Source organism: Clupea harengus, chromosome 10 (genome assembly GCF_900700415.2).
Source record: "Clupea harengus chromosome 10, Ch_v2.0.2, whole genome shotgun sequence".
NCBI classification, from domain to species: domain Eukaryota; kingdom Metazoa; phylum Chordata; class Actinopteri; order Clupeiformes; family Clupeidae; genus Clupea; species Clupea harengus.
In genome coordinates, this window is record NC_045161.1 from 24308589 (window position 1) to 24336088 (window position 27500).

The window sequence follows — 27500 nt, forward strand, 5'->3', positions numbered from 1 at the left end:
TCTATTTGCTGTGATCACCACTTAGTGTGGATGGCCTGAAATGGTGTTTGTCTGGAGTCACACTGATGAAAGTGTGTACTGCTGAATGCACTATGCACTCTTAATTCAGATGTACAAAACACCCACCTAAATAAGCTACCAAGCCAAAATGGGTTTCCAAGGAGAAGAACTTATATAACTCAAACCAGAATTACTTATAGTGCATTTAGTCTCTCCTTCAGCAGAAAGGTTACCTTTCGAGGGAACATAACTCAGACCTAATAGTCTCATGGTTGGAGTAGTTCTGGATGGCACACTTACCTCACTTCATTTTTCAGCCTTAGTATCTATTTAAGGCCTATTTTTTGATGAGAAACATCATATTACTTTGTTCTTACATGCAGTTGGGTTAGGGTCAAGTTTAGAATTCGGGTATGTGTAAGTACTTCTTATCATTGTGTATCATTTATTTGTTATTTTTATGTAAGAGCTAGGCTACTAGGTTGCATGGTTTGAAAAGAGAACTCAGTGGTCACACGTCTGGATAATGTGGCATATATTTACAACACACAACAGAAGTAAGGAGAGGAGCAATCAAGGTTATGGTGGGCAACTGGCAACACAACAAAACTGTGCAGCAACCTGACATGGCAGACAGCACACACTGAATACTGGAAAACAATCATACGGACATGACCGTGGGTTGTGACAATATGAACTACATCACTTATTCCCAGGGCAAGATCCACAGTTCCTGCTGTGTGGCTGTGACTGTGAAGTGGGTCGTCACCATAGTCACCTGTGACAAAACAATATCATGCTGCGTAATATCAAGAAAAAACAGCTATGAAGTAAAGCATGTACAGTAAGAATGATTATATTACAAAGTAATTACAACAAAGAGTACATGAATATGAGCTTCAATATTATTAACAATAGCAAAAATATGTTATGGGGATCATTTTTAATATTAGTAGCATTTTCTGTTGGAACCTGAGGCAAGTTTTGTGTTGAGTACATGTCGTGTGTAGTAAAAAGATGTGGAATTATTCTCATTTCTTGAGACAAGGTACCCCAAAGGAACAAAATAGTCAAACATTTGAATATATTTGTTTTCAAGTTTAGGGACTTATGATCCATCCAAAGCACACAGCACATTCTGGCCAAAGAGGCTCTCTCTGGAACAGCCAAGCTTTCATTTGCAAATCAGGCAATCCACTTCAATGTCTGTTTGTCACTAAAATATCACGGTGAAACTCTGAGCAGCAAATATTTAATCACCTTCCTTTACTTGTCTCCATCAAACTACTATTTCCATTGACTTTCTATATAGCCTGTGATTCTTAAGAGCAACTCGTGTGTGTGAGAGCAAGCTTAGAATGAGGGGAGACTGAGGAGCGCACAGTTGTTGTTTACTGTCACTGGGAGCACATACTGAAGCACTTCGCAAGGAAATAATGAACTCTGTGTGACATATCAACTGAAGGCAAATGGAAAGCATCGTTCAAAAGCATTTCACAAATTGGCGTTTCTTATAATGTCCTAATATGGTAACTTCATGTACAGTCCAAAGCATACTATTGTGAATGATGTGAAGAAAAAAACAAAAAAAAAACACTAAACCTTAAAAAATTAAAACCCACACCCCTTAGTATATTGCATTACCTAAACTCGACATAGCAACAATGGCAATCATTGATGTCAACATTTGAATGCTATGAGTATATTGGCATGAAGTGTCTGTGAATAATGGCTTCCACTGTAGAATCTTCAACAGGTCAGAGTTCATATCTCGCTTTGTAGGGTGTTAGTAGTAAAAGAGGGGAGGGACACGGGGAGCATCATGCGAGAAGTCCAAAAAGGCTTCCGAGAGTTTGCCGTGTGTATGTACAGAATCGTTTACAAAATGAAAGTCTCGATGCTGGCACTGGTCTTTTTTTGTGTCTGTGTCAAAAAGATGTGTGTATACTGCATGGGTATGTTCACGAAAAGAACAGTGCAGCTTCTCGACGCGGCAAAACGGTACAGCATTGGCCCAAATTAGTGCATATCACCACCCAAGAAAACACTGTTCTCACTGCCTCAAGAAAAAAAAAAAACACAGATGTGGCGTGGAAACACGTCCCGTGCCATGACAACCAGTCTTCGTCATTTTCCCTCCTGGTTGAGAAAAGAACGGAAAAAAAAGGGTACAGAAAAAAACATCCCATCTGTGGCCTTAATTCACATAGTACAGCCAGTAGACCATATTAAAGAGGGAGAAAGCGGCAGGGAATATTATCCGTGACCATCGATCGATGGAGTTCACGTCTGTGAGGTCAGGGATTTTGATCTTGAGTTGCGAGGAGCGCCGTCGCAGCCGTGGCTTCTTGGGGTGCATGCTGCTGCGCTCCAGGCTGTGGCGGCCGTCGCGGCGCGGCACACTCTGTTTCCTGTACTGGATCCCTGAGTTGTCGAAGACCATGGAGGAAGAGTTGCGTTGCGTTTCGCCGACGCTGGTGGTGATCTCGTTGCTGGACACCTCGTTGTGGATCTCCAGGGTGGTCATGAGGATGTTGCCCTGGGCATCGACCTGTAGAACACAAGAGAAGTGTCAGGATGAAGTAAGCACCCATCAACCTCTGTTCTGACATGATGATCCAGCCAAATCTAATATTTAGAGATAAAAGGAAAAGAATACATACAAATATCTATATAAGGTTTTTACCTTAGACTAAGTGTACTTACACAGTGCACTTACTTACGTGATTAACAATATGTAGTTAAGTAAGGTCATATTATTACGTTACAAACCCTAACCGTAAGATATAAACCATATACTGACATAAAAAGAATTTTTTTTTTCACTAGCAGTTAATTAAGTGTTAAGTGCAGAGTATCTATGACATGTAATGTAAGGTTTGGTCAAATACATATGTATAAAAGGAAAAAAAGTATGTTGACAAAGATAAGTATGATTCATTGCCTGGTAGGTCAAAATGGTTGGGTGACAGATAGATGTGATAGATGCACCCTCTGAGCATACATCTGTGGGTAACCAAGCCTTTACCTGAAGGGCAGACTTTTTTTGGAAAAAGCTAACTCAATGTTACGAGGCCTTCAGAATCAGAGTTTCTCATCCCAAAATCAAAGTAAGCTCCAATAAATCAGTCCCATTGAGATTAAATGGTGGCCCGCACACATGGGCCACGCCTCCTGGCAGGCCAACTGTAAATCTCATGCATGTAATCTGGCGGAGAGGTACCATGGAGAACAAGGCAGAGAGGTACGATGGAGAACAAGGTCGTTTGCAGCGCTGGAATAAACTATACATGTGTCCATGAATTGTGTAGTTCTTGCTGAACGTAGTGAAAAAGACTTTATAAGCTTTCAATGATAATGTGATTCTGAAAACATAATTAAAAAGGTGCATTTTAATAATCTAGTTCAGGTTATCGATTGTATTTCTTTAAACTTTTATCTACCTAAAAATGAAAAGAAATGCACAAATACATGCATTTCATACACAAAATATAAATAAAGACATTTGGAACATCAGGCAGAGCTATACCACTGTGGTAGGTCTGAAAATATTTGTATTTAGGACAAACAAAAGCTACATATTGCACCTTTAATGCCTCTATATGGAAATGTGGTCATGTGACACCATTACTCAAGGAGCAGTGCCAGTCACATCAATGTTCAATGACTCCTCTTCGTAAGCCAGAGTAATACTCTGTTGTAGGTGCAAAAAATACACCCAATAAACTGAGATTAATATTGTATGCCAGATACAATGCTCAGAGAAAAAACAACACTAGGATCATATTGATTTATTCTTTAAACTAAAAATCCTCTAAAACAAGGTGTTAGCCGAAGGCATCATGCACTGCAGATTTGTTCTATCATAGCAGATAGTCCTTTATTGTTGCAGGCTGAGAAATATTATGAGAAAAAGTAATCTGTATGACCAGAGCAATGCTGACACTGCGAGGTTATTTCCCACAGGGGACGCCTCCTACAAATTCATTGTCTATGTGCTCTTACCTCTAAAATCTCTCCGGTAATAAATAATTCAACAAAACATAATTGCTGCACAAGCATCCAAGTAATGATCTGGATCAGTGTTCGTGATAGGTTCAGATGGAAAAAACAAGACGGAGGAATACAAACAAAACAGCCTGGGTGTGAGTGAAGGAATACAATAATCAATCAATCAATCACTGAGTCAATCAATTAAAACTACTGTTGTGTGCAGAGTCTGTCACATCTGGAACATGTAAACAGGGAACAATAAGCAGAGGAACATCTGTAAATTGCATATGATAAGACGTGGCGACACAAGAGGGAGAAGGTGAAAGGGACACTGGGGTGGAGGCCAAAGTGGTACGCTAGGCACAAAATGGAGCAGCACGGCTGATTGACACAATGGTTCGGCGTGTCACTTCATTCAACGAGGGGAAAAAACAGCAAACTTTGCACAGTGGCAAAGTTTCGAAAAGAGGATGATGAGGAGGAGGAGGAGGCCCACAGATATAAATGTGATGGCCAGCGATTCCACACACACTCACCCCCTGTGAGTCATGGTTCCCTTGTACCTGATTGGACGGTTTAACAGATGATGGCTTGCAATTGCCCCCCTCCTGAACAGACTGGCCAGGACAAAAACAAAAACAAAAACAAAAAAAACTAAAACAAGATATCTCCTTCATCTGTGCCCCAGCTGAGCAACACAGTGATCTCAGGGACCTAAGGACTTCAACCTCACTCCAGACTTTAGTGAGCAAGGAACATTCCGGTCGAGCGAGGCTCTAACCTCAGGAAACTGTCCACTCCACCTTATGCTCCTGCGGCCACTAGAAGGAGAGCACTGCTGGTCTGTGGAGCGTGACGAAGCCCATTATGTAACACACTGGGCTGGATATCATAACTGTCCTGAAGGACTTGCTGTGTGTCAGATTTAATTACATGTTGGAGGGTTATTTCAATGGAGAAGATTCCTGGTAGCACTATACTGTAGCATTATATTTGTAATATGATTTACCAATTTTGATTAATCTCTGTAAAAAAATATATCCCTCACAAATAAAAGTAAATAAAATATAACTGAAGATATAACTGAAGAGTATCACAACGAAACTGGGGTAGTGACAAAATCATTACCTTCAATAATATGTACAACATGGCCACATTGGCCAGTCTCTCTCATTCATATTTTGTCACTTGCCAAGGAGGCATTTTCAAGACTCTAAAAACTAACACCAGTCTGTGACTAATTGACTGTTGACATAACAGCATTAACTACAGTTAACAGTACACATTTTCAAGGAGAGAATAACTAATTGAATTTAAGTCCAAGACAGAGACATTTGATAAGATGCTGCAAGCCTTACCCGGTTGCCGTCGTATCTCGTGCGGTCATTGTTTGCCTTCTCGGCTTTCTCTGCGAGCCTCTTCTGCATCTGTGGGCCTCTCCCGAAGAAGATGTAGTTGACAAACGCGTACTCCAACAAGGCCAAGAACACAAAGACGAAGCAGCCCATAAGGTACATGTCTATGGCTTTGACATAAGGGATCTTGGGTAGTGTCTCTCTTAGATGGGTGTTGATCGTGGTCATTGTCAGCACAGTGGTAATACCTGCAAGACAATTCACTCTGATTAGAATATATCCCATCTCAAACTCCATTATGAACAGCAAGCAATACAGTGGCACAGTAATATACACAGTAACAGCATAGAAATGGTATAGTGGAATGTGCTGGCATGTACCATGTCACATGTTTAAGCCCTTAGCATAATATGAAGAATATGACACTTGAGTGAGACCAGGAAGCTTTGAAATTGTGAAGTAAAAAAATATGACACTTCACAGAAAGAGAGAGAGAAAGAGAGAGAGAGAGAGAGAGAGAGAGAGAGAAAAATTCTGACAGAGGGAGCTCGGAAGAGAACCAACCCTCTTCGCACAAACAGCGTTCACACGCCTCCCACGCTGAATCTACAGGCACCGGTGGAGTGGCGCACACTGAGTGCTGTTCGATTGGCGAGGCTCAAATGCCAGGTACACGAGGAGGACTCTGATGAACCAAAATCATTTATTTATGATGTGTCCAACAGTTTCAAATGCACACACTGTGATATATGTGCGCGGGCCTTTGAATCCTTCAGCAGGATCACTTGTAATCCACCTCCACTCCCTCCCTCCCTCCCTCTCTTTTGCCTTTTCATCCATTTATTTTTCAAAAATCCAATCGTCATTTGCATTGCTCTCACACGTGCGATAGGGCTTGGGAGAAAGAAAAAACAAGTCCTCATGTCACTGACAACCTCTCAACCTTTAATGAGCCTCTTAAAAGTCATGCCTTGCAGCACTTGAGGTATTAAGCTTAGCTGGAAAACTGACCCAATTAGTTAATCACAGCAGATGCATTATATAGGACTGAGGCCAGATCTATGCATACATCAACAGCACGTATAAAACAGCATGGCTGATGAATGGAAAACCGTTGTAAACCGTGGCAGAAAGCTCTTTTTTTTGTCCGAGATGTTTGTTATCCTCCAATGATATTCATATTTCATGACTGGAGCCCTTTTCACAGACTGCATAGAATTAATATTTGACCCAGACAGTAGTTTTCAATTCGGTTTATATTTGCCTGCTGCGCGCCCTGTGATATTAAATTCTATTTGCTCTGAGTCACGCGTGAGTCACAAACAGCGAGAGTGCAGCGCATCACCGAGCTGAGCGGTGCCGCGCTGTGCTGCGCTGCCTCAGAACACCGTGATTATGAGACACTTGCTCCAAACAGAATGCCACTCCCGGCCATCTGCAAAAGTCACATTGCCTCGAACGAGCAGCCCTTGCATTAAGATGACTCCCAGGCCGTCATCCACATGACACTTTCAGATTCACACCTTTCTTACCCCCTCTGTGATGTATAAATATCACAGCTGGGGTGGGGGTGGGGGGGGGGCAAGTGGATGTCATCCTGCCTCCCAGCAAACCAGAGAGTAATTGAGGGGGCAGCATTTCTATTTGTTCCAATGATGATGATGCTGTTCAGAATACTATATTACACATCTGCCATTCGCACCTACACATTTAGTCTCCACAACTAAGAGGTCCTGGTTTGCATATATATATATATATATATATATATATAAAAATAACATATATATATATAAATAACATATACAGTCTATATTCATGACATAACCATTTGTCTTTCTAATGTTACAGGCATATTACAATGTATAGTCATGTAAAACCTTGGACATCTTCACCAAACATGCTCACTTATGCAATGTTCATTACCCCCTGTTTTCTGGTTGCCAGGCAGAAGCAGTGGATAATATTAGCAACCATACCAGTTCCTTGAATTTACCTAATTTACTGGAAAACAACATATTGCATCCTCCATCGTCATCCATATTATACTCTGTAACAATTAGTGGAGTGGTATATCTGGTCATATCTCTAGTGTCTCTAACCCTCTCATCCCTGTCATGTGCAATGTTACACCCAGGACGCTGCGCTCGTCTAGTGAGCGTCGTTTGGCACTGCCGTCTGTGCAAGCACGACAATCCAGACTATTCTCATTTGTAGTTCGAACTGATGGAACGAACTGCCTAGTACTACCAGAGCAGGGGCGTCCCTCTCTACCTTCAAGAAGCTTTTGAAGACCCAACTCTTCAGAGAGCACCTCCCTCCCTAAACTGGCACCTTGACTAGTGCTTAACTTGCACTTCAGCAGTTACATTCCTGCACTTATTTTTCTTTCTATGTCGTTTTTCTATTTTCTTATGTAAAGTAGTATGTATTGTTACACCAGGTTTTTATTGCTCTTAGCTTGACTGTTCTCTCCCTTGTACGTCGCTTTGGAAAAAAGCATCTGCTAAATGACTAAATGTAAATGTACTCTGATGCTCTTTACAGAGTCCTACATTACAGATCTGGAAAGTTCCTGCACTACACGGCTCATGAACGAAACCTGTTCAGCTGGGCTTAATCTCTCACGTAGCTTTTAGCTCCAAGCTAGCGCTGACATTAGCGGTGAAACAACTTGATCTTTAGCACAGCTCACGCTCCCAGTAGCATGTCTATGGTGATCCCATGGCTAGATTGAAGAGTGTAACCTTTTAAACACGTGTCTTTGGGGGACAAAAATTACACTGATACCGTGGTAAAAAAAAAAGGAATTCAGTTAAAAACCTTAAAGCAAAACCCATGGAAGATAGACTTCACATATGGCCTTGTGGTTCTATTACCCAAATTTGGCAAGAAATATTTAAGCCCCCATAACAAAGTAGCAGGCCAAGCATCTGCCCGTATAAATGAATCTATAGCCTTAATAAGCACTTGGCCTACTCTACAGCAAGGGATTACCAAACTCAGCTGCTGCCTTGACAGGTGTAACAATTGTGTAAATAGAAACGTTACCCAGTTAATGAAAATTGTCCTGCTGGTGTTTGGTATACGTGTGACTTTTTTCTATGATGTTGTTCACATACGGCTTCTTGGCTTGTTGCCACTTATGGATTAATTGATGCATATGGTCTTTCAGGCATTTCAGGCGTATGCTAAAATATGATTCAAAACTGGTTCTAGAAACATTAACCACTTAAAATATACCACTTAATCTCAAGTGCCTAATATATATGGTAGAGTGTGAGGCAGCCAACACTTTTCCAAGTGTTAGAATAATCACTTCACAGAATCCTCCAGAAACTTTTAAATACAGCTCGCCAAGTGCCTACACCTCTCCACTGTCTTGCGATAAAAATATACGGTTTTGATATGTGTTCATTTGTGGGCCTTTGAGAGACAGTAGCCCCCCCCCCCCCCCCCCCCTTAGCTGTGCAAATGAGAATAAAGTGAGTGTTTCAGTTACAAGAAAGCCCTGAAACCCAAACAGAGGGTACCATATGCTGTACATATGCCTTGTGCAATGACCAGTTGGATGTTGACGTCACTGTCAGTGCAGTTTTGAGTAGCACTCTTCTTGAACCGTGTCTTAACCATGGGCGTAATCATCTCATAAACATGTCACAACAGATGCCTTATACTGTCATAAGTTTTCATGATACGATTATTTGTAATGATATGAGTCTCATGTCATTGTTTTTCTCTGATTATGATCATCATCATGACAGCTCCTCTAGTGTTTGACACTATAACAGCTTATTAGTTAATAAGCAGCCTAATTGCATGTAACTGCATATAAGTTGTTATGACATGTAAAATGTGGGCTGGCAAAATAATTACCAATTATGGTAACATGACATTGTTATATCATTAGATAATTAGCTGTCATGATGACTAAAATCTGCATATTGCCTGTGTCATGAAATCCATAACATGGGTATGTCCATGTTACGATGAAGGGTTCAAGCATGTTGTCCAGTTTAAGGGTTGCCAGATTTGTACTCTTAAAAGGGATTTAGGGTGAAAGTAGGACAAGATAGATATGTGCTGAGAGTACTGGAAACACATCCTTCACCAAACAGTCAAACAGAACTAAACATGTCTTATATAACATAGGTACTATTGGGGGGGGGGGGATCTTTACTTTCCATCTGAGGTACAAGTCAAAACATGAAAGAAAAAATGCTAAGAAAATGCACTTGAACACAGACATACACACACACACACACACACACACACACACACTCACACTCACACACACATGGGTGTACACATACCTGCACACACGCACACACACACACTCAAAAATATTGCGAAAGCATCAAAAACTAAGGACGGCCGGTGTCTGAATGCTTGCTCACCGATTCATTTTTTTACTTTGATTTGAAAGGGCCACGTCCCCAGAATAGGCGAGGGACAGGCGTGGGCGTGTTTTTGTCCATTCTGGCTTACATAAAGGCCGACTTGTGTCTGTGTGTGGGGGTGCGGAGAGGACAGGGAGCGCGAAGGATCGATTCCAGCATGAGTCGGGCACAGCAGGGGAGGATCACAGCTCTTCAGCGGAGTCAAGAGCACAGAAGTTACCTAACCGGACACATAATGCTTCTCCTTCCCTTTCCTTCCCTTCCTGTAGCTCAGCTCCTTTGGCTCCTCGTATTCCAGCTTTTCTGAGTATGGTGGCCACACTTCAGATTAAGTAGCCTTATGTACTGTGTACTTAAAAAAATGAATTCAGCAATTAGTTCAGTGTACTTCATATACAAGTCTATGCTGTGTTGTGCATTCACTGTGCAGGTTACAGTTAAGAAAAATAACGTGCAGCAATTCATCCTTACTTGAGAAGTACACTATATTATAGCCCTTAATTACTCCTGTGAATTAATTACTTGTGTAAGTAAATTGTACCCAAGCCTAAGGCTTTTTTGGCTGAGACTAAAACACAGAAGTGTGACCTTTCTTTCCTTCCTGAAATAGCACACCTCAAGGACATGAGCCAGACCCAGAGCTCCTGTGATTTACAAAAGGCCAAACAGGACCCCACGTCACTGAGAAAGAGAAACACAGGGTCTTTTCCTATAGACTTGAGGTCTGTGTGATGGCTTCCTGTAACATGTTTCCACTGCAGGACTGTCTGTGAGAAGGAAGATGGACTGCTACAGCCTGCGGGACGGACCACCACCTCCTTAGCGGCAGCAGTAGTAGTAGAGCGGCGCCCAGACAGAGGCCTTTAAACGCAAGATTCATTGGTGCTGCTGCATGTCTTGGGATTGAAATGGAGGTTAAATGTAATTGTTTCGCAGGCCGTATTGATCTAGTGCGCTTTCCCAAAAGGCTGTGCTTTTCTGGGAATGTGGGCAGGTGCAGGAATATACAGCAGGGAGGAGAGGAAGAGAGAAGGGAAGAAAGGGAGCAGGGAGGAAGAGAATAGAGGAGAGGAGAGGAGAGAAGAGGAAGATAGAGGAGAGAAGAGAAGAGGAGAGAAGAGAGGAAGAGAATAGAAAGAGGGGAGGAGAGAGAAGAAAAGAGAGGAGGAGAGGACAGAGAAGAGAGAAGAAGAGAGAGGAGGAGAGAAGAGAAGAAAAGAGAGGAAGAGAGGGGAGGAGAGTAGAGGAGAGGAGCAGTATTCGCGCCATCTTCCCAGCAGCGGGAGTGGCAGGTGCAGGTGAATCACGACTCCGACTCCTGGCGTCCCAGGAGGCCGCTCTCACTGGCGCAAAGTGCTCTCATTCCTCTCCTTAACATGGCTAATGAGGACAGGCCTCCCTTTAGCCAAAGCAACACACACACACACACACACACACACACACACACACACACACACACACACACACACACCTCCCTTTAGCCAAAGCAACCTCCCCCTGAGAGCCAGGGGTGGGGAGCATCCATCACTGGAGCATGCTGACACACACCTGGAGGTTTGGTACACACACACACACACACACACACACACACACACACACACACTCACACACACACACACACAAATGCAAATGCAAACATACACATCTATGCAGGCACTAAAACACTCCCACACACACACTCAGAGACAAACACACACACACACAAATACACAGAAAGCTGTACCATCTGTTTTCTGCAATAAACATTATGCAAAGGTATCCAATCTGCAATGGTTACGGGAGACATGTGGAAGAAAGGGCAGTAAGGAGAAAAAGTCTGGCATTCCAAGTGTGTGTGTGTGTGTGTGTGTGTGTGTGTGTGTGTGTGTGTGTGTGTGTGTGTGTGTGACTGGGGATATGTATATTTACTTTAGATGGGGAGAGCCACAGTAAGCTCGGGGCAGACTGTCGCTGCAGGACGAGACTTGGCTGGAAGCATGAATGAAATTACTGAGCCACCTTTGAGGAGGAGCAGGGAGATGTCTACATCTTAGTCAGGCGCACAACCAAACTCAGACATAGAGTCGAATGTGGTGTGTGCTTTGGCTATCTATATATACAGTATATATATATGTATGTATGTATATAACCTGCGGTTAAATGGCAATGAGTTGACGATGGGAGTGAGGGAGGGTAGAACTTATACCAATGTAACTACCACGCCATGGTTTTAGCTGTTTATTATATCTGAGTCAGTTCCTGTTTTAAAGGGAGTTTCTTTTGCCTTGCTACTGTCAACGTCACAATGTCTTTGCCCTTGGGAACTGGAGCTTCAGTCTCTGTCAAGTGTCTTGAGACTCAAGGCTCAATGTTATAAATTGGGTTGCCTTACAGTCACCGGTCTTAAGGGCTTTTTATACTTCTGCAACTGCGTTACAGCATGGCCACGCAGTTGTATTGAGGGACTCATTTTCATTTATGGTTCTCCGACGGTTGTGGGTGTAGTAAAATACGTCTGAGGGGATTTGCGAGGTGTCTGAGCCAGCAATCTAATGTAAGCATGCTACTACCCACAAGGTAAACAGCGATTTAAAAGTTGTTTGTTTGACTTTTTTTTGCTTAGATTTTTTAAAAGTTACAGAGAAATGGACGCTGTGCAATGTAAAAACCCCGTTTTTGTAACTGAAAAACACATCTGAGTGGATTTGCGAGGTGTCTGAGCCAGCTTTCTAATGTAAGCATGCTACTGCCCACAAGGTAAACAGTGATGGGTTTATACCAATCTCAGCCTTGCGGCTTGCGTAGCTTTGTCGGATGGTTAAAAAAAATGGGAGACGCATGCAAGCAAGCACGCAAAAGGGGGTAGGTAACTACGCAAGGGGCTCTTGCGTGTCTTGCGTGCCTGCGTAAAAGCCGACCATAAATTGCGCTTTACTCATTTGGGAATAAGCACCTCATATTATTACATTAAATCCAAAACACCACAAGTCTAGAATGTACACTGACCGTCATCTAAAATGTTCATTATCACTTCATCAATTGGAACCTTTGATTAGCAAGGTTCTAATCACATGTTTGGGATTGTACTCCTCAAAGAGCCCCGTGTCTGAACATGGAACTGGGCCCGTCTGCTTCAGTGGCTTATCGTGCTGACACCTGACACACAGGGGGGAGCCGTGGTGGAGGGGCCGTACCTAACGCCACGCGGGCGGCCGAGGCGTCGTAGTTGATCCAGAAGGAGACCCAGGACAAGATGGTGATGAGGATGGAGGGCATGTACGTCTGCAGGATGAAGTAGCCGATGTTCCTCTTCAGCTTGAAGCTCAGAGACAGTCGTGGGTAGGCACCTGTAGAGAGGCACGAAAGAGGAGGAGGAGTGGAGAGGAGGGAGGGAAGACAGAAGAAGAGGAAGGGGGAATGAGAGAGGGGGAAAGAGAGGGAGAGAGAGATGAATGAGAGAGAGAGGGAGAGAGAGAGAAAGAGAGAGAGGGAGGAAGAGTGAGAGAGAGAGAGAGAGAGGGAGGGAGAAAGAGGGAGAGAGTTAGAGAGAGAAAGAGCGGGATGGAGAGAGAGAGAGAACAGGCTATTTATTTCAAGAGCTGCACTGCGATACTTTACATTTTGTTCCTGTTTCTATGGCAATTGCAGCGTGGATTGGTTTTATCGCCATGGCAACAGGCAAGCATGGCCAAAATTGCGAGCAATTTGTTGTTGCCTAGCCTTGAGCGTGGAGGACCACAATGTAGGAGATTAAACGCCCTGTAAACACATTTTATGCTTGTTTGACATTAAGACATGTCATACGTTTGCACAATAAAAAAAGAGTTATTTTAAACACACCGGGCACAGTCCACACTGACAGAAAAATGAATAAACACGGTATTTCAAACGGCACGATCATCTGCCTTTTGATATTAGTTCCAATGTATAATTTCCATGAGAGCACATGCACATGTGAAGGGTGCGTTGACAGTAGGAGTGCGTTACATCTACAAATAGATGCTGTTGCCGAGGAACACCGACAGGGTGTCAGTCACCTACACAGACCATATCACACACACGCACACACACAAGCATGCACGCACACATGCACACACACACGCACACACACACACGCACACACACACCCACACACACAGACAAAGGCTCACACAGGTAGGGGCATGTTTGAGCAGCGAACGCCTCAATATAACCCTCCAGGTTTCGTCGCTTCTCTTCTCTTCTCAGCTAGGCAGAGGCTGCCATTTGATTTGATTCCCAAACACTCTCTACAACACTACACAACACTGACAACACGTGGGTATATACACTGTGTGCTCAAGCTAGTGACCCCCCTCCCCCCCACCCCCCCAAAAAAGGAGAGAGATCATTCTCTATGTCATTAATTCGGCAGTGGGAATAATCATTACTGCGGAGCTTCAGTGAGACGCTGGGCTTTGGAAGGGAATAATTTATGCAGCGGGTCCTCTGCCTTATGAATATATGATGTCCTGTATCAAGTGTCTCCGTTTTTTCTCTCTCTCTCTTTATTTTGCCTCCTTTCATTTTTTTCGGGGCTGGAAGAAACAGAGGGGTAATTGCCTCGCCATTATTATTCCCTGGTTCTGGTATTGTTGGATGAGAGGCCGGCACATGATGCAAAGCCCGTAATTAGGAAGCCTTTGAAATAACTGGCGCAGTGGCCCCGGCGGGAGCCCAGGCAAGGAATGGGGGACAGGGGACAGGGGACAGGGGACAGGGGACAGGACGGCCGTCAGGAATCCCGTAATGATAAGCGCTGCGTGTCTCATCGCACACACTTCAGCCCGTGGAGGGGGGTGCGGGTTGTTCAAGAGCTCCCGGTGTGTAGACGGCTTTAATTTGTCTCTACCTGTCATGCGTGCGCATGTGGAATTGAGTGGGCTTAAGCGAGACGAGCGCGAGACGAGCGCGAGACGAACGCAAGAGCAGATGCTGGCCGAGGCCGGGCCGGACCAGGCCCAGTTTCAGTCCGGATCAGGTGGATCGGGGCTAGGTCCGATTCTGGTCTGTTCTGTGATGCGCTGCACTACGCTGCTACCTGGGGAGTAGGCCTAGTTGAAGTATTCCAGGAAATGGAATTGGAGTATTCTGCAACATTAGACAAATACGTGATTGGGATTTGAAACGTGCAAAGCAGTGCTATTCTTCAAAATCAGCTAAGTCCCGCGTGAAATGGACAAGGAAAAAGACCCACACAGATATGTCTTTGTAATAGCTGTTTATGGGGGGATGCCAGTGAGTGTGTGAGTCTGTGAACCAAGATGTAAAAAATAAAACACACACACATGATGACCAAACAGCTGTTTGGTCTGAACTGAAAGCTTTGTTATCCTGCATTCAGGTATTGCCTCTACATCTTTCCACTGCTCAGTTGTGTTTCTTTACCTGTGGAAAAGACAACATTCCTGGAGACCAGCTTGTAGTCCACTATTGAGAACTGTGGCAGCTCGATGCGTGAAACACCGGTCACAGCACTGTCTCCTCCTTTCCAGTAAAACTCAATGTCATCTGTTGTGTAGCCATCTGCAAGGAGATACACATTTACACAGTAACGGACATTAGCTGCTACGCCGAAGCAGCTACATGACATTGGCATTTGTGCAAAGCAACTCGGCCAATCCCATTATAACATAATAACAAAATTATTTTGAATGTTTCGAGGGTGAAATCAAACACAGACACAGAGCATACAACCTTAAAATCAATCAGTAATCAAATCCTTTGACTTTGGTTTAGAGAATGTTCCAGATGAAGGCAACCTGAGGTGAGAGGGAGGAGTGGGGCTGTTGCTGTTTGATTTCGCCATTTCTGAAGGTTTATTTTTTTTGGAGACAGCACTGTTACAACCAGATGAGTAATACACTTTCTTCTCTGGCCCTGCAGGTGATACGTGATTAAGATACATGAGTCACAGGGTGGCACAGTGTAATTGCCCAGCTACAGTCGGAGTCTGACGCAACCGTGCTGCTGGCCTGGTTATGGACAGACGGTCTCGTTTGTGTGGACACCCTATCAGTGACCTTCATCATCCCAAGACAAAGATGAGAGGGCCCTCAGAAACTCATCTCAGGTCTGAGACAGAGAGAAAGAGAGAGAGGCAGAGAGAAAGAGAGAGAGAGCGAGAGAGAGAGAAAGAGAAGAGAGGGTGAGACAGAGAGACAGAGAGAGACAGAGAGAGAGAGAGAGAGAGAGAGAGAGAGAGAGAGAGAGAGATCGACACACCTACAACCATTTCAGGCACTTTGAAGTGACACGGGTGGTTAAACGCCACAGTTTAACAACGGCGCTGCTGTCAGACGACACACCTGAGGCAAACCATCCATGACTCTAAAACCCTGTCGCCTCATAGGACTGCGCCCCTCCCCCCCTCCCCATCCATCAGGTAGAGAATCAGTTAAAGGCGATCGACAAAGTCCCATTCTCCATCCTCATCACATCTCACCACCTCATCGCTACAAAACAGACCCCCCCCCCCCCCCACCATCAGCTCCCAGGAGACAGACACTTCGCTGCTTGCCAATACCTGGGGGAGCAATTCCCCTGGATTCTTACAGTGCCACTACTCTCCCACTCTCCGTCTCTCATCTCCTGCCACTGCCTGGGAAAGGGGCCCTTGGGAATAGTTTTGCCAATGCGATGTAGTGGCCCCTGGGGGGGGCGATGTAGTGGCCCCTGGGGGCCCGCGGCCCCTGTGAGTGGCGTGGGACATATTGACTGATCTGCCAGGGGCAGTGTGTGTGTGTGTATGAGTGAGACAGAGAGTGGGTGTGGGTGTGTGTGTGTGTGTGTGTGTGTGTGTGTGTGTGTGTGTGTGTGTGTGTGTGTGTGGTGTGTGTGTGTGTGTGTGTGTGTGTGTGTGTGTGTGAGGATGGAGGGCAGGGGGTCGCTCACAGCTCTCAATCTCCAGAGTGCAGTTCTGCTCATCCAGAGGGTACCTCCTCAGGTCCATCATACAGGCAGCTGTCGTGGTGATTCTGTAATGCACACACACACACACACACACACACACACACACACACACACACACACACACACACACACACACACACACACACACACACACACACACACCATGTGCATACACACACAAAAACACACACACCAAGGGACTGGTTAGCAAGATGCATCCATATATATGCACAAGCATGCACAAAAACACAAATGCTTAAACAAACACACACACACAGAGACACACAGACACATACACACACACACACAGAGAGAGCCTGCACGTCTCTAGGGTGCCGGTTGACCCTGTCCTGTTTAGTTAAAACAACAGCGCGGTGCTCTGAATGCAGATGCCTTAAATCTTGAGCACATCAAACAGATGGATTCACAGGGGTGACCCCCTGGTGACCCCCTGGTGCGCTGGTTCAGCGCTGATATCAGGCCCCCGCGCCTCTGCCTTTGGCTCAGGAACAGGAGGCATTAGCCCACACCGGAGAGGATTGGGATTCCTTCCACACCACATCTCTGTCTGTCTGTGCAGGTCATAGAGAAGTGGCCGGAAGTGGCCATATCTTTTGTAGACTCCATTACAGAACACATCAGAGGAAATATGACTTGAATTTATAGATTATAAAAGTGATAAGGGAACTTGAACCATTGAATATTATTGGGTGTAAAATGTTAGATGGTGATTTGGACACTATTGTAACACGAGATTGAGTGGTTGCCTAGGTGACACGTGCCTTTATGTGAATAGAGTGTCCTCACTGACCCCATCTTATCTTCACCTGCACAAGACCTCCAGAGGCTTGAGTTGCTTACAGACAGTAAAACATGTCGGGCAGCTGTTTACAAGGCTGCAAATCAGTTTGTGCTTTTTCTAAACAAAACTCTGGAGCAGAAATACATGACCTACATCCACTAAAAGAGGGCACACTTATAAGGAGGGTTGGGAAGGTTACTTTTTAAATAGAAAACATAGCAGATTACTAGTTGCCCTGTTAAGAATGTAATAAGCAACATACCTATTTTAATTACTTTAAGTATTGTAACTTATTACAACTTTTTGATTGGCGAATGAGAGGCAAATTCAAACAAACCAATCAAAACAAACTTGGGCGCATACTGCAAAATAAATGGAGCCTGTCTAGACAGCAAAATGGAAAGGAACAAAACGAATGTTATATTCTACATATCAGCTTTACAGCTTTTTAAGAATATATTCGGATGTAACCCCTTTGTAATCACCAACATTTTGATTAGTAACTGTAATTTAATTTCATATTTTTCTCAGTAACTGTAACGGATTACAATTACATTTATTTTGTAATTTAATTACGTAACTCCAACCCACGTAACTAGTTACTCCCTAAGCCTGTTTATAAGATACAGATAGCCTATATTTGGATGAACAAAAAGCAGTCATATTTGATTGTGTATGCAAGGTGGGTCTTCAGCGGTGATGAAAAAAATTCATATGCTAATTAGACAGGCTGCAATAATAAAAATTAAAATATGCCCCTCTGCCTCGAGAAAGCCTTTGAAGCAAATATAGCACAAACAGCGTGTATATGCAAAGGCAAGGCTTGGATGGCTGAACTTGAACAACACCTCCTAATTGAATAGGATACCTTTGCATTAAAGCATTTCACCGCTGATTTTTCAGGAATGTTTCATTATCATTTTTGTTCCAGGACAGTCGTTCGCTGTGAAAAGAAGCGCTGGTGGTGAAAGCCTAACACAAGGGCACAGCTGCTGTGCTGGAAAGAATCAGCATTGTGAGATGGCATTCATTTAAAAAAAAAAATACAGGAGTGGCTGGAAGGTGATCTCATTCTTTCTGTTGCAGCTAGTTGAATGGTGAATGGATATGGTGATTAAAGGTGCACCGGTATTTCAATATTAAGCTTCATCTCTCTGCTGTCCATATGTGTGTATGTATACACTTGTACATATTTTGATTTATTTTAGGATATCATTTTGACAGTGAAAATACATGGTGAAGTTCAGACAAGCCATAGGACATAAGACATAAGCCAGTATGTGACTATAGGAGCTCCATATATTCACTTGGTATTATGAAATGGGAATTTGTCAGGGCTGGAACAAAACAGACACGTAGACCTATAAACCCGTTTTAGTTACGGTTCGTACTGTCTTTAATATCTATTCTATATTTTTTTGTAAAACGTCTGTAAATTTAACTGGGAAACCTTGTCGGACATGTAGAAGGCTCTTTCTCCAGTGCATTGGTTTAGGAGAAGAGCAGCCTTATTCCATTTCAGGGCTGGATTAATGAGTGTGCACTCACGCACATTACCATAAATGTGAGAGCACTCCTGCTTTAATGGCTTCAGCCCAGGCAAACAAATAAAAATCCTCAGCCTTCCACTATCAATTGCCCCGATCCCTTGCATTACCTGATAGACCGATCTCTCACTGCGTTATGAGAGACGCTGCGCAGACGGATGATGCCATGGCCAAATGTCATGCCATAAATCATCTGGGTCAGTTTCGGGTTCGATAAACCTGGACACTGCAGGGTGCATTATGGCAAGCCTTCGTGATCATCTGCAGTGCATCTACAGGAGCTCATGTGCATTCCAGTCAGAATGACAGGATGGAAACGGCTCACTCTGGTAGAGCACGTGAATGGCAGAGAGAGAGAGACCATCGGGGGCTTAAACGGCTCACTCTGGTAGAGCACGTGAATGGCTGAGAGAGAGAGACCATCGGGGGCTTAAACGGCTCACTCTGGTAGAGCACGTGAATGGCAGAGAGAGAGAGACCATCGGGGGCTTAAACGGCTCACTCTGGTAGAGCACGTGAATGGCAGAGAGAGAGAGACCATTGGCATCGGGGGCTTAAATGGCTCACTCTGGTAGAGCACGTGAATGGCAGAGAGAGACCATCGGGGGCTTACTGACATGCACTTTCAGATGATGACCACAGACATCTGGAAGATGCTATGCTAAATGGTTGCCAAGCCAAGTCAAGAAATGCAATTGTCTATGAAGACTTGACCTGGACCATATTTTGTTTGTTTATCACATTTGCATGCTAGCAAATACGATAAACATAGCATGCAAATTTGTAGCATTGGCTATGTGTATGGTAGATGCATATAGTAGTGTTGTTAATTCTAGGATACATATTGTAGTGTCTAGGAACCATAATCACTCACAATACTGACACACATAATATTCACACAATACTCTAGCATGGCTGTATGTTTAAAACAAAAATCTGGCAGATAGAAATGCAAAAATGAAAGAAGCCATTATGGACAAGCAGTGCGCCTCGTAATGAGAGAGGTGCAGAGATAAGCCACACCCAGGCGCCGGGATGCGATTTATCAAATGCGTCTCTGACTCTCTGCTGTTATCACACTGTGTCACTTGAAGGGCTGAGGAAGATGCAGCAGGCGAACAAAGGCCTGGTCTTATCTCATGAGAGAGACAGAGAGACAGAGAGAGAGAGAGAGAGAGAGAGAGAGAGAGAGAGAGATGGAAGGATAGTACTCTGGACTAAGCTGTGTTGTGATTGTGAACAACAAATCTCATACGTGATCTGCATGTGGGTTCAAAACAAATGTTTACCAGGACTCGCCATCAATGTACATAAAACATAACACACTGCACCAATACCTGACTGTTAGCACTAAAAAAGAACCATGAAAATAACCCTAACACAGGAAGAATCGATCCGGGGAGTCCAGCTGGCTTAAACATATACCAAGGCATTCCCTTGAGGAACAATAAACATGGCCTGATTGCAAGCAGTGAAACAAACCTCAAATACATGAATAATCTATCAATGGAGTCAAGCTGAGGTATAAAGGTATAAAAGAGCATTAATTTGAGGTACTTTAAATATAGCACCATTGCTTCAATCCCACCATCAAACTACACTACAACTGATTGATAACGATCGGCGATCGGGGGGCAGTTCCTGGGGATACCAACCTCAGCCCGTAGAGGACGGTGCCGTCCGGGTGGAGGCGTATCATGCGGTTCTTCACCGTCACGCCGTGCACAAACGACTTCTTGTCGTTCAGGAAATAGGTGTCCGGCACCCAGAGCTGGTCAGCCACCCGGTTGTCCAGGGTGAGGTTGAGGGGGATCCCTGAATAGGCCAGGCGCTTGTCTCTCCAGTACTGTTGGAAGTACATGGTCAACGTGTAGTCCTGGACAGGGAAGAGAAACACATGAGCATTAGCAACTTAGCATTAGAAACATGCACATAAACTAACTTGTGTACATGTGTGTAAAATCTTTGTTCCTCTAGCTAAGGTGATAGAACAACAATGCTGTAAAGAATAAGGTCATGGAACCCATGAACTAATAATACCCAAAGAGTGCACATTAAATGTATAGCTGTATTCTAAGTCACTCTGGATAAAAGCCTCTTCTATGAAATCAGTAGATCTCCGTGGAGAAAACCAATTGAGAGGAGTAGATCAGTAGTGACCTTCTTGTTTGAAAGGTATTTCATGGAACTCGCAGGTATCGGAGTTGGACAAGACTGTGTGACAGCAAACTTTCCTCAGTGACAGACAGACACAATATCACTACTGCCAAAACAGTGGCACATTGTGCAAGCTAGTGACATTTCAAAATGCCTTTTCCCAATAAATATTTTAAAAAGTACGGTGGCCCTTCTTTTTCGACCAGAATGTGAAATCTAATTTCGTGAAACAATGCTGTCACAACAGCTTTAAGTTCAGAGGGCGAGCGACTCTCTCTCTCTCTCTCTCTCTCTCTCTCTCTCTCTCTCTCTCTCTCTCTCTCTCTCTCTCTCTCGCTCTCTCACCGTATGTGAACGGACTGCTTGGGTCAACACTAGAAATCCACAGACTGCGGCTTCTGGAAATAGATTTTCTGTTGTCAGGGCAATATTTATAGAAACGTCAAGCAACTCGGATTCCAAACAAACTGCCCCCGGTCTCCATTTCTCAAGCCTGTCTCGTCCAGAATCACTTCCCTGCCATGCCGGGTAGCAGTGCGGTAGGCTACTAACTCCTTGCGCTATAGATTTCCATTACTGCCGCTGGAGAGAGCAGAGACAGGAAAGGTTCAGCTGAACACTTACCTACCTCCCCCCAGCCACACAATACACTACAAATTTGATTAAAACCTCATGTCAGCTAATCAGTGACACTGAACTAGTGACAAGAGATGCAAATTCAGTGTCAAGGCCTAAGGATTGTGTTCTAATGAATGGATTGCCAGTCAGGTGCAAAAAGTATATACAAGCTACCTGTAATTTTAGTTCACTATATGAAGGAAGCATGTACTGTAGTGAGAAACATGGTTCAAAAACCTCTAATGAATCAAGCAATCCTGTCACCATTATAACCAATCCTGCAGCTGCTAAACTATTGATTAACTGAGACTGTATTTTGAGATTATGCTATTGTAATATAAACTAAAGAATACTTCTGTATCTCACAGGACAGGACAGACTCAGTTCTCCGGTCCTTTTTCTCAACTGCGTGTCTGTCATCAATCAGTGAGAGGCCAACAAAGCTGTCTGTGGTGACAAAAGAATCATCACAAGACGTCTGCCGTTACCCGTGGAAACATTGGATGGATGGGGGATGATTGACAGCTGTGGCACAACCCTATTACACGCCAGCTTCAGTGAAAGGAAGGGAAAAACAATGGATGGGCTAATGAGAGAAGTGATTTAAAGCCCCAAGAACTGAAAGTGAAACTCACTGTTTCTGTGAATCAGGCTTTAATTTTTACAATGTCTGTCAAATAAAATTCTCCCATTCTCTGCAGCTCTCTCTCCGTGAGAGCCACGCTACGTGGCAGCTTTCCTCTGATGTGGCTGAGCCTCTCCTGTGCGAAAGCAGCTGGTAATTCAAACGGTGTTGTGACATCTCCGTCCCGTGATTAACGCGGGCCGCCCAGCACCCGGAGACATGCCAGCGCAGCAGAATGCGGGGCGAGACGTCCATCTCCATAAACCCCCAGATAGAAACGCAGGTTCCTGGAATGACTCCGCGCCACGGTGGAATACCAACTAGCCCATCTCTCGTCTCGCCCCGAGGCCCTCCCCGAGCGAGCGAGGAAGAGGAGGCTTCATCAGCGATGTGTCTGAACATGGCCACGGCATCGACGACTCTCTTTCCTTTCCGACAATCAGCCTCAATCAAGTCACAATCAGCCACTAATTATGCTAATACACCACTTCGAGAGACCCTTTGAGGACAGGATTTCCAGCATGAAGCCCCCTGGGGCTCAGTGGTGGAGTCAAAGTCAGAGGCCTCGTGCGGGGACCATATGCACTGCCACAGTAGGTAAAGGTTAATGAGAGCATGAAGTCATGAGAGGGTCAGAAAGTCATACGCGCGTAGAGGGAGCCCGGAGACAATGAACTGTTATTGTTGTCATTATTAGTGCTGTTACCTTTTCATGTATTTCACTGTGCTCTTTCCCAAAAGGCTATACATGAGTGATCCAACTGTTTACTGTGTTGGATACGCTCTCGTGATGTCCATGGGGAAAGCCCTTTGCCAAGCCTCTATTCATATCTATAACTGCAGTGTGTGTGTCTGTGAGTGTGTGTGTGTGTGTGTGCTGTAACTGCCATTGTTAATGATACGTATTGGTAAACCTATTTGTGTGCATGCTGTGTGTGTGTGTGTGTGTGTGTGTGTGTGTGTGTGTGTGTGTGGTGTGGTGTGGTGTTTGTGTGTATGTGTATGTGTATGTGTATGTGTATGTGTATGTGTATGTGTATGTGTATGTGTATGTGTACGTGTATGTATATGTGTGTATGTGTGTATGTGTGTGTGTGTGTGTGTGCCTGTGTGAGAACCATCACACAATGCCTTACATGCGCACACGTTCAATGCCTAACTGCACACACACACACACACACACACACACACAGAGGGAGGCTCGTGAGTGTGGTGCCCATGCGGTGACGTTAGACCACTGCGAGCCCGTTAAGGATCATCTGAAAGCACGGGGTGGCACAGAGCTGGTCTCTGCCCTGAGTGTGTGATCGCCACGGGGGCACCTCTTGTCCCCCGACTGGGCTCTGGGAGCTTATTAGGCCCCGGCTCTGAAGGGAGCGCGGCGACACAGGGAGACCTCTTTAGACATGCTTCTCTTCCACAAGCTCTCCTTTTTTTTTATTCATTCCTCACTCCTTCTTTCTCTGTGAGCCCTTTGTTTTAATTAATCCCCTACAAGGCACTGAAAGATACAAATCTCCCTCATTACATTATGTTCTCCCCCCCATAAGTGTATGGCCTAATTAAAGTGCACCAGTCGAGTCTGTATTCATCATTTGTCTGTTCCTCTCTCCAGTGTTCAAATCCACATCGAGAGAGCCCCCACGTGCCAGTCGACCCCTCTCTAACTTACTCGTGCCACTCCTGTTTAACCTTAAAACTAACATGCGGAACATGCTTACAGCAACTTAACCCCTCTGCCCAAGTCCCCTGAGGACCATTAAGAGAGACATTAGGAGTGGACAAGCGATGCGTTACACACCAAAGCTTCCTGTTAAGTGCTAATCTGCATTAACCATTTCAATTTACTTCATGACGCATGTAAAACACGCCACCGCTTTACGTTCTCCCACGGAGCATGCCAGAGAACCGCACTATTAAGAGCATCAGCTGTTATCTAGAACGTATAGTCCCCCCACCTGCTGACAACACGGATCCGGTCATTCATTATTCAGCCCGACATCATTCCCGAGGAAGCAGGGAGCAGATTAAGCCATCAGAACCAAATGCACTTAATCGACTTTAAAACCACGTGTCTCTCCTCCGCTGGATGGCCATGCATCTTAAATGTCGGCGCTGTGTCGCCGCCCCCGTAGAGGTTCGCCCGCCTTAGAGACCTGCGATGACATCCGCATCCAGCCACTTTCTGGCGCCAAGAGCCTGACATGACGGAGAAGCTTTTTCGTCTGTTTCGTCAAGCAGCGTCCACGCGCCCAACCTCAGAAGTATAGTGCTAACCTCTTAAAGCTGATATGATAGGCCATGAGTATGCATGTTAACACATACTGGCAAGGGGGGGGGAGGGAGGAATGCATTGACCTAAGCTTGGTGTGTGGATGCTCTCTTCAGTGGATGCGGTTATATTGTTGTGGTTTGACTAAACGAGCGCGTTTGCTTACTGGCGCTCTCCTGCTGCGAGCTCTCTTACTGTAAACATGCACAAAGCAAACACGTCTCATTCAAGTCAGAGATGCACAGTGGAGAGAGACGGAGAGAGAGAAACAATGCCAGAAATACACATTTTGGCGGAGCGCCCATTATTTCTTTGGACTTCAGAGGCGAAGGGGTTTCTCTTCTTTTCTTTCTCTCTCTCTCTGTCTCTCTCTCTCTCGAACCAACAATACAATTAAACTGGAAAACCAATAGCCTCCACATTCTATTTTCAGCTCTTATGATGAGAGAGGGAATTCTGAGATCTGGGAGGGGAGACGGAGAGCAGAAGTAGTACTATAAACAAAGGGATAGAATAAAAGAGAGAGCGAGAATAAAAGAGAAAGGGGTGTAGAGAGGGAGGGAGGGAGGAAGAGAGAGAGAAAGACATAGAGAGAAAATTAAGTGAGGGAGGAGAGGAAAAGAGAGAAAAAGTGGGTGAGGGAAGAGATAGAGGAAGAAAGAGAGAGAGAGGGAGAGTCAGGGAGTCATGGTGAGAGAGAGAAAGAGGGAGGGAGAGAGAGAAGGAGGGAAGGAGAGATAGAGGGGTAGATGTTTGTTTGATCTCCTGATCCAGCAGCAGAGGTCTGCCTGTGCCTGTGATGAGTCACTCAGGCTACCTCTGTGACAGTGAACTCCTCTGGACACACCACACCACGCCACAGTTAACGCCTTTGATAGCCTCTCGCTCTCTCTCTCTCTCTCTCTCTCTCTCTCTCTCTCACTCTCTCTGTCTCACTCTCTCTATCTCTCTCTCTCTCACTCTCTCTCTCTCACTCTCTCTATCTCACTCTCTCTCACTCTCTCTGTCTCACTCTCTCTATCTCTCTCTCTCTCTCTCTCTCTCTCACTCTCTCTCTCTCTCACTCTCTCTCTGTCACTCTCTCTCCTGAGCTGGGCTAGTGTGGGCAGACTCAATGAGCTGGGCGATTACACAACTCCGCCCTGACCTCACTGCCCAAGCCTGCACAGGCTTCATCATACTTGTCCATCAACCATACGCTTCGCCTGGCATGTATTGAAAGGGAACATATTCAGACACACATACACACACACACACACACACACACACACACACACACACACACACACACACACACACACACATGTGACATACACACACAGACCCTCACACACTGTACCCAAAAAGGCTTACACCTTTTACTCTGCCCAGTTGTGCAGCCATCTTCAGCCATCGATGTGTCGACATCGACATGGTGGTGGTGTCATTGTCCTCTCTGTTCATATGTGTGTGTATCTGTGTATGTATGTATCTGTATCTGTGAAATACTGGTATGGGGAAGGGCAGGGGACACTGTGTCTGTTATTCTCAGAAACTCCAAGTCCCCCCCTGTCAGACTTCACTTTAATTGAGGTCCTTACACGAAGAAGTGCCTCAATAATTCAAAATGCCACCATAGCCACCCTTCCAAACAAAACTGCTGCCTTGAAATATTCATCCAACTCCAGTTTAAACACACACACACACTCACACACACACACACACACACACAAAGAGAGAGACAGACACGCACACATACACACACAAACATGCACAGACACACACACACACACATTCATCTGGATGTGGAATGAAAGGCCAGCCCTGTCAGCGAGCACCCTGGGATTCCACTCGCAGTGTTTGAGAATCACACGCTGTTTTCCTTATCTGCCTGTGTAAGCCGCTCCGATTATCTGAGGCTTCCATGGAGGAATCCCCCCCCCCCGCCTCCCCCCTCCGTCCCTCCCGCTGGGCTTCTCAGCCCCCCAGCATCACAATGCTAATATATGCCGAGCTATGATGGCTCTGCTTCACAAATGGAATTCCATTGAAGCTAATAGAAAACCATTATTCCCATTTCTGGTGTGCCCGCTGAATGTCATTGTAATTAATATCCCCTAATCTTTTGGTGATGTCATGGACCTTTCAAGTGGTCTCAGTATCATTCTTCAGGCCGGTTCTTGAATCGGTTGTTTTGTCACTTTACACTTTCATATATATATATATATCACGTCGCCTAACGTTATGTAAAATCATACCAAACACTTTAACAGTAATAAAGCAGGCAGAATGGCAAAACACTGTGGTGTATGTGCATTGGACTCAATGACATCAAATATTCCTTTAAGGATTCCTTTACATCAAGGATTCCTTTGCATTCCTCAGCAGTACATCAGCTGACAGGAAATAGACCATTCACTTCATCAAACGTTACGTGCTGTAGTTCATCCTTCATATCATCAACTGCGTGCAAATTGTTGTAGGGACTCCTCATTTAACTCATTATCACAATTCACTATTTTTATGCCTTAACAAATGTGTCTTCACACAACAGAATTGAGATGATATCTTCCCATACGTGAAAAAGAAACAAAACAGTGAAGAATCAAAACACACTCTCCCTTTCACTTCGCTGTTTGGCAACAACAGAAAGCCAGCTGCCAAAGTCAACGTAACAGGAGAGGGGAGGGGAGGCTGGATTGTTCTCACCTCAAGTCAATAACTGAGTCCTGGTGGGAGAGGGAGGCTGTGGTGTCATCTTCTTTCTCTCATACACACACACAAACACACACACACACACACACACACACACACACACACACACACACACACACACTTACCGTGTG

General features: G+C 44.7%; 1 protein-coding gene across 4 annotated transcripts in view; it reads right to left on the minus strand.

The window, feature by feature from the left end:
* Positions 1-518: 518 nt before the first annotated feature.
* Positions 519-27500, minus strand: part of gabrb3 (gamma-aminobutyric acid type A receptor subunit beta3) — a 70313-nt gene continuing 43331 nt past the window's right edge. For 2 of the 4 annotated variants that reach the window (XM_031574509.1, XM_012821682.3), the window contains 7 exons: positions 20659-20879; positions 16637-16719; positions 15131-15268; positions 12919-13071; positions 5352-5596; positions 4530-4610; positions 519-2551 (listed from right to left, as the gene is read on the minus strand). In XM_031574509.1, the coding sequence (XP_031430369.1) occupies positions 2198-2551; positions 4530-4610; positions 5352-5596; positions 12919-13071; positions 15131-15268; positions 16637-16719; positions 20659-20879 (1275 nt within the window). In that variant the 3' untranslated portion in view covers positions 519-2197. The remainder of the gene's footprint in view (positions 2552-4529; positions 4611-5351; positions 5597-12918; positions 13072-15130; positions 15269-16636; positions 16720-20658; positions 20880-27500) is intronic. The other 2 variants (XM_031574511.2, XM_012821683.3) reach the window with 1 other exon arrangement.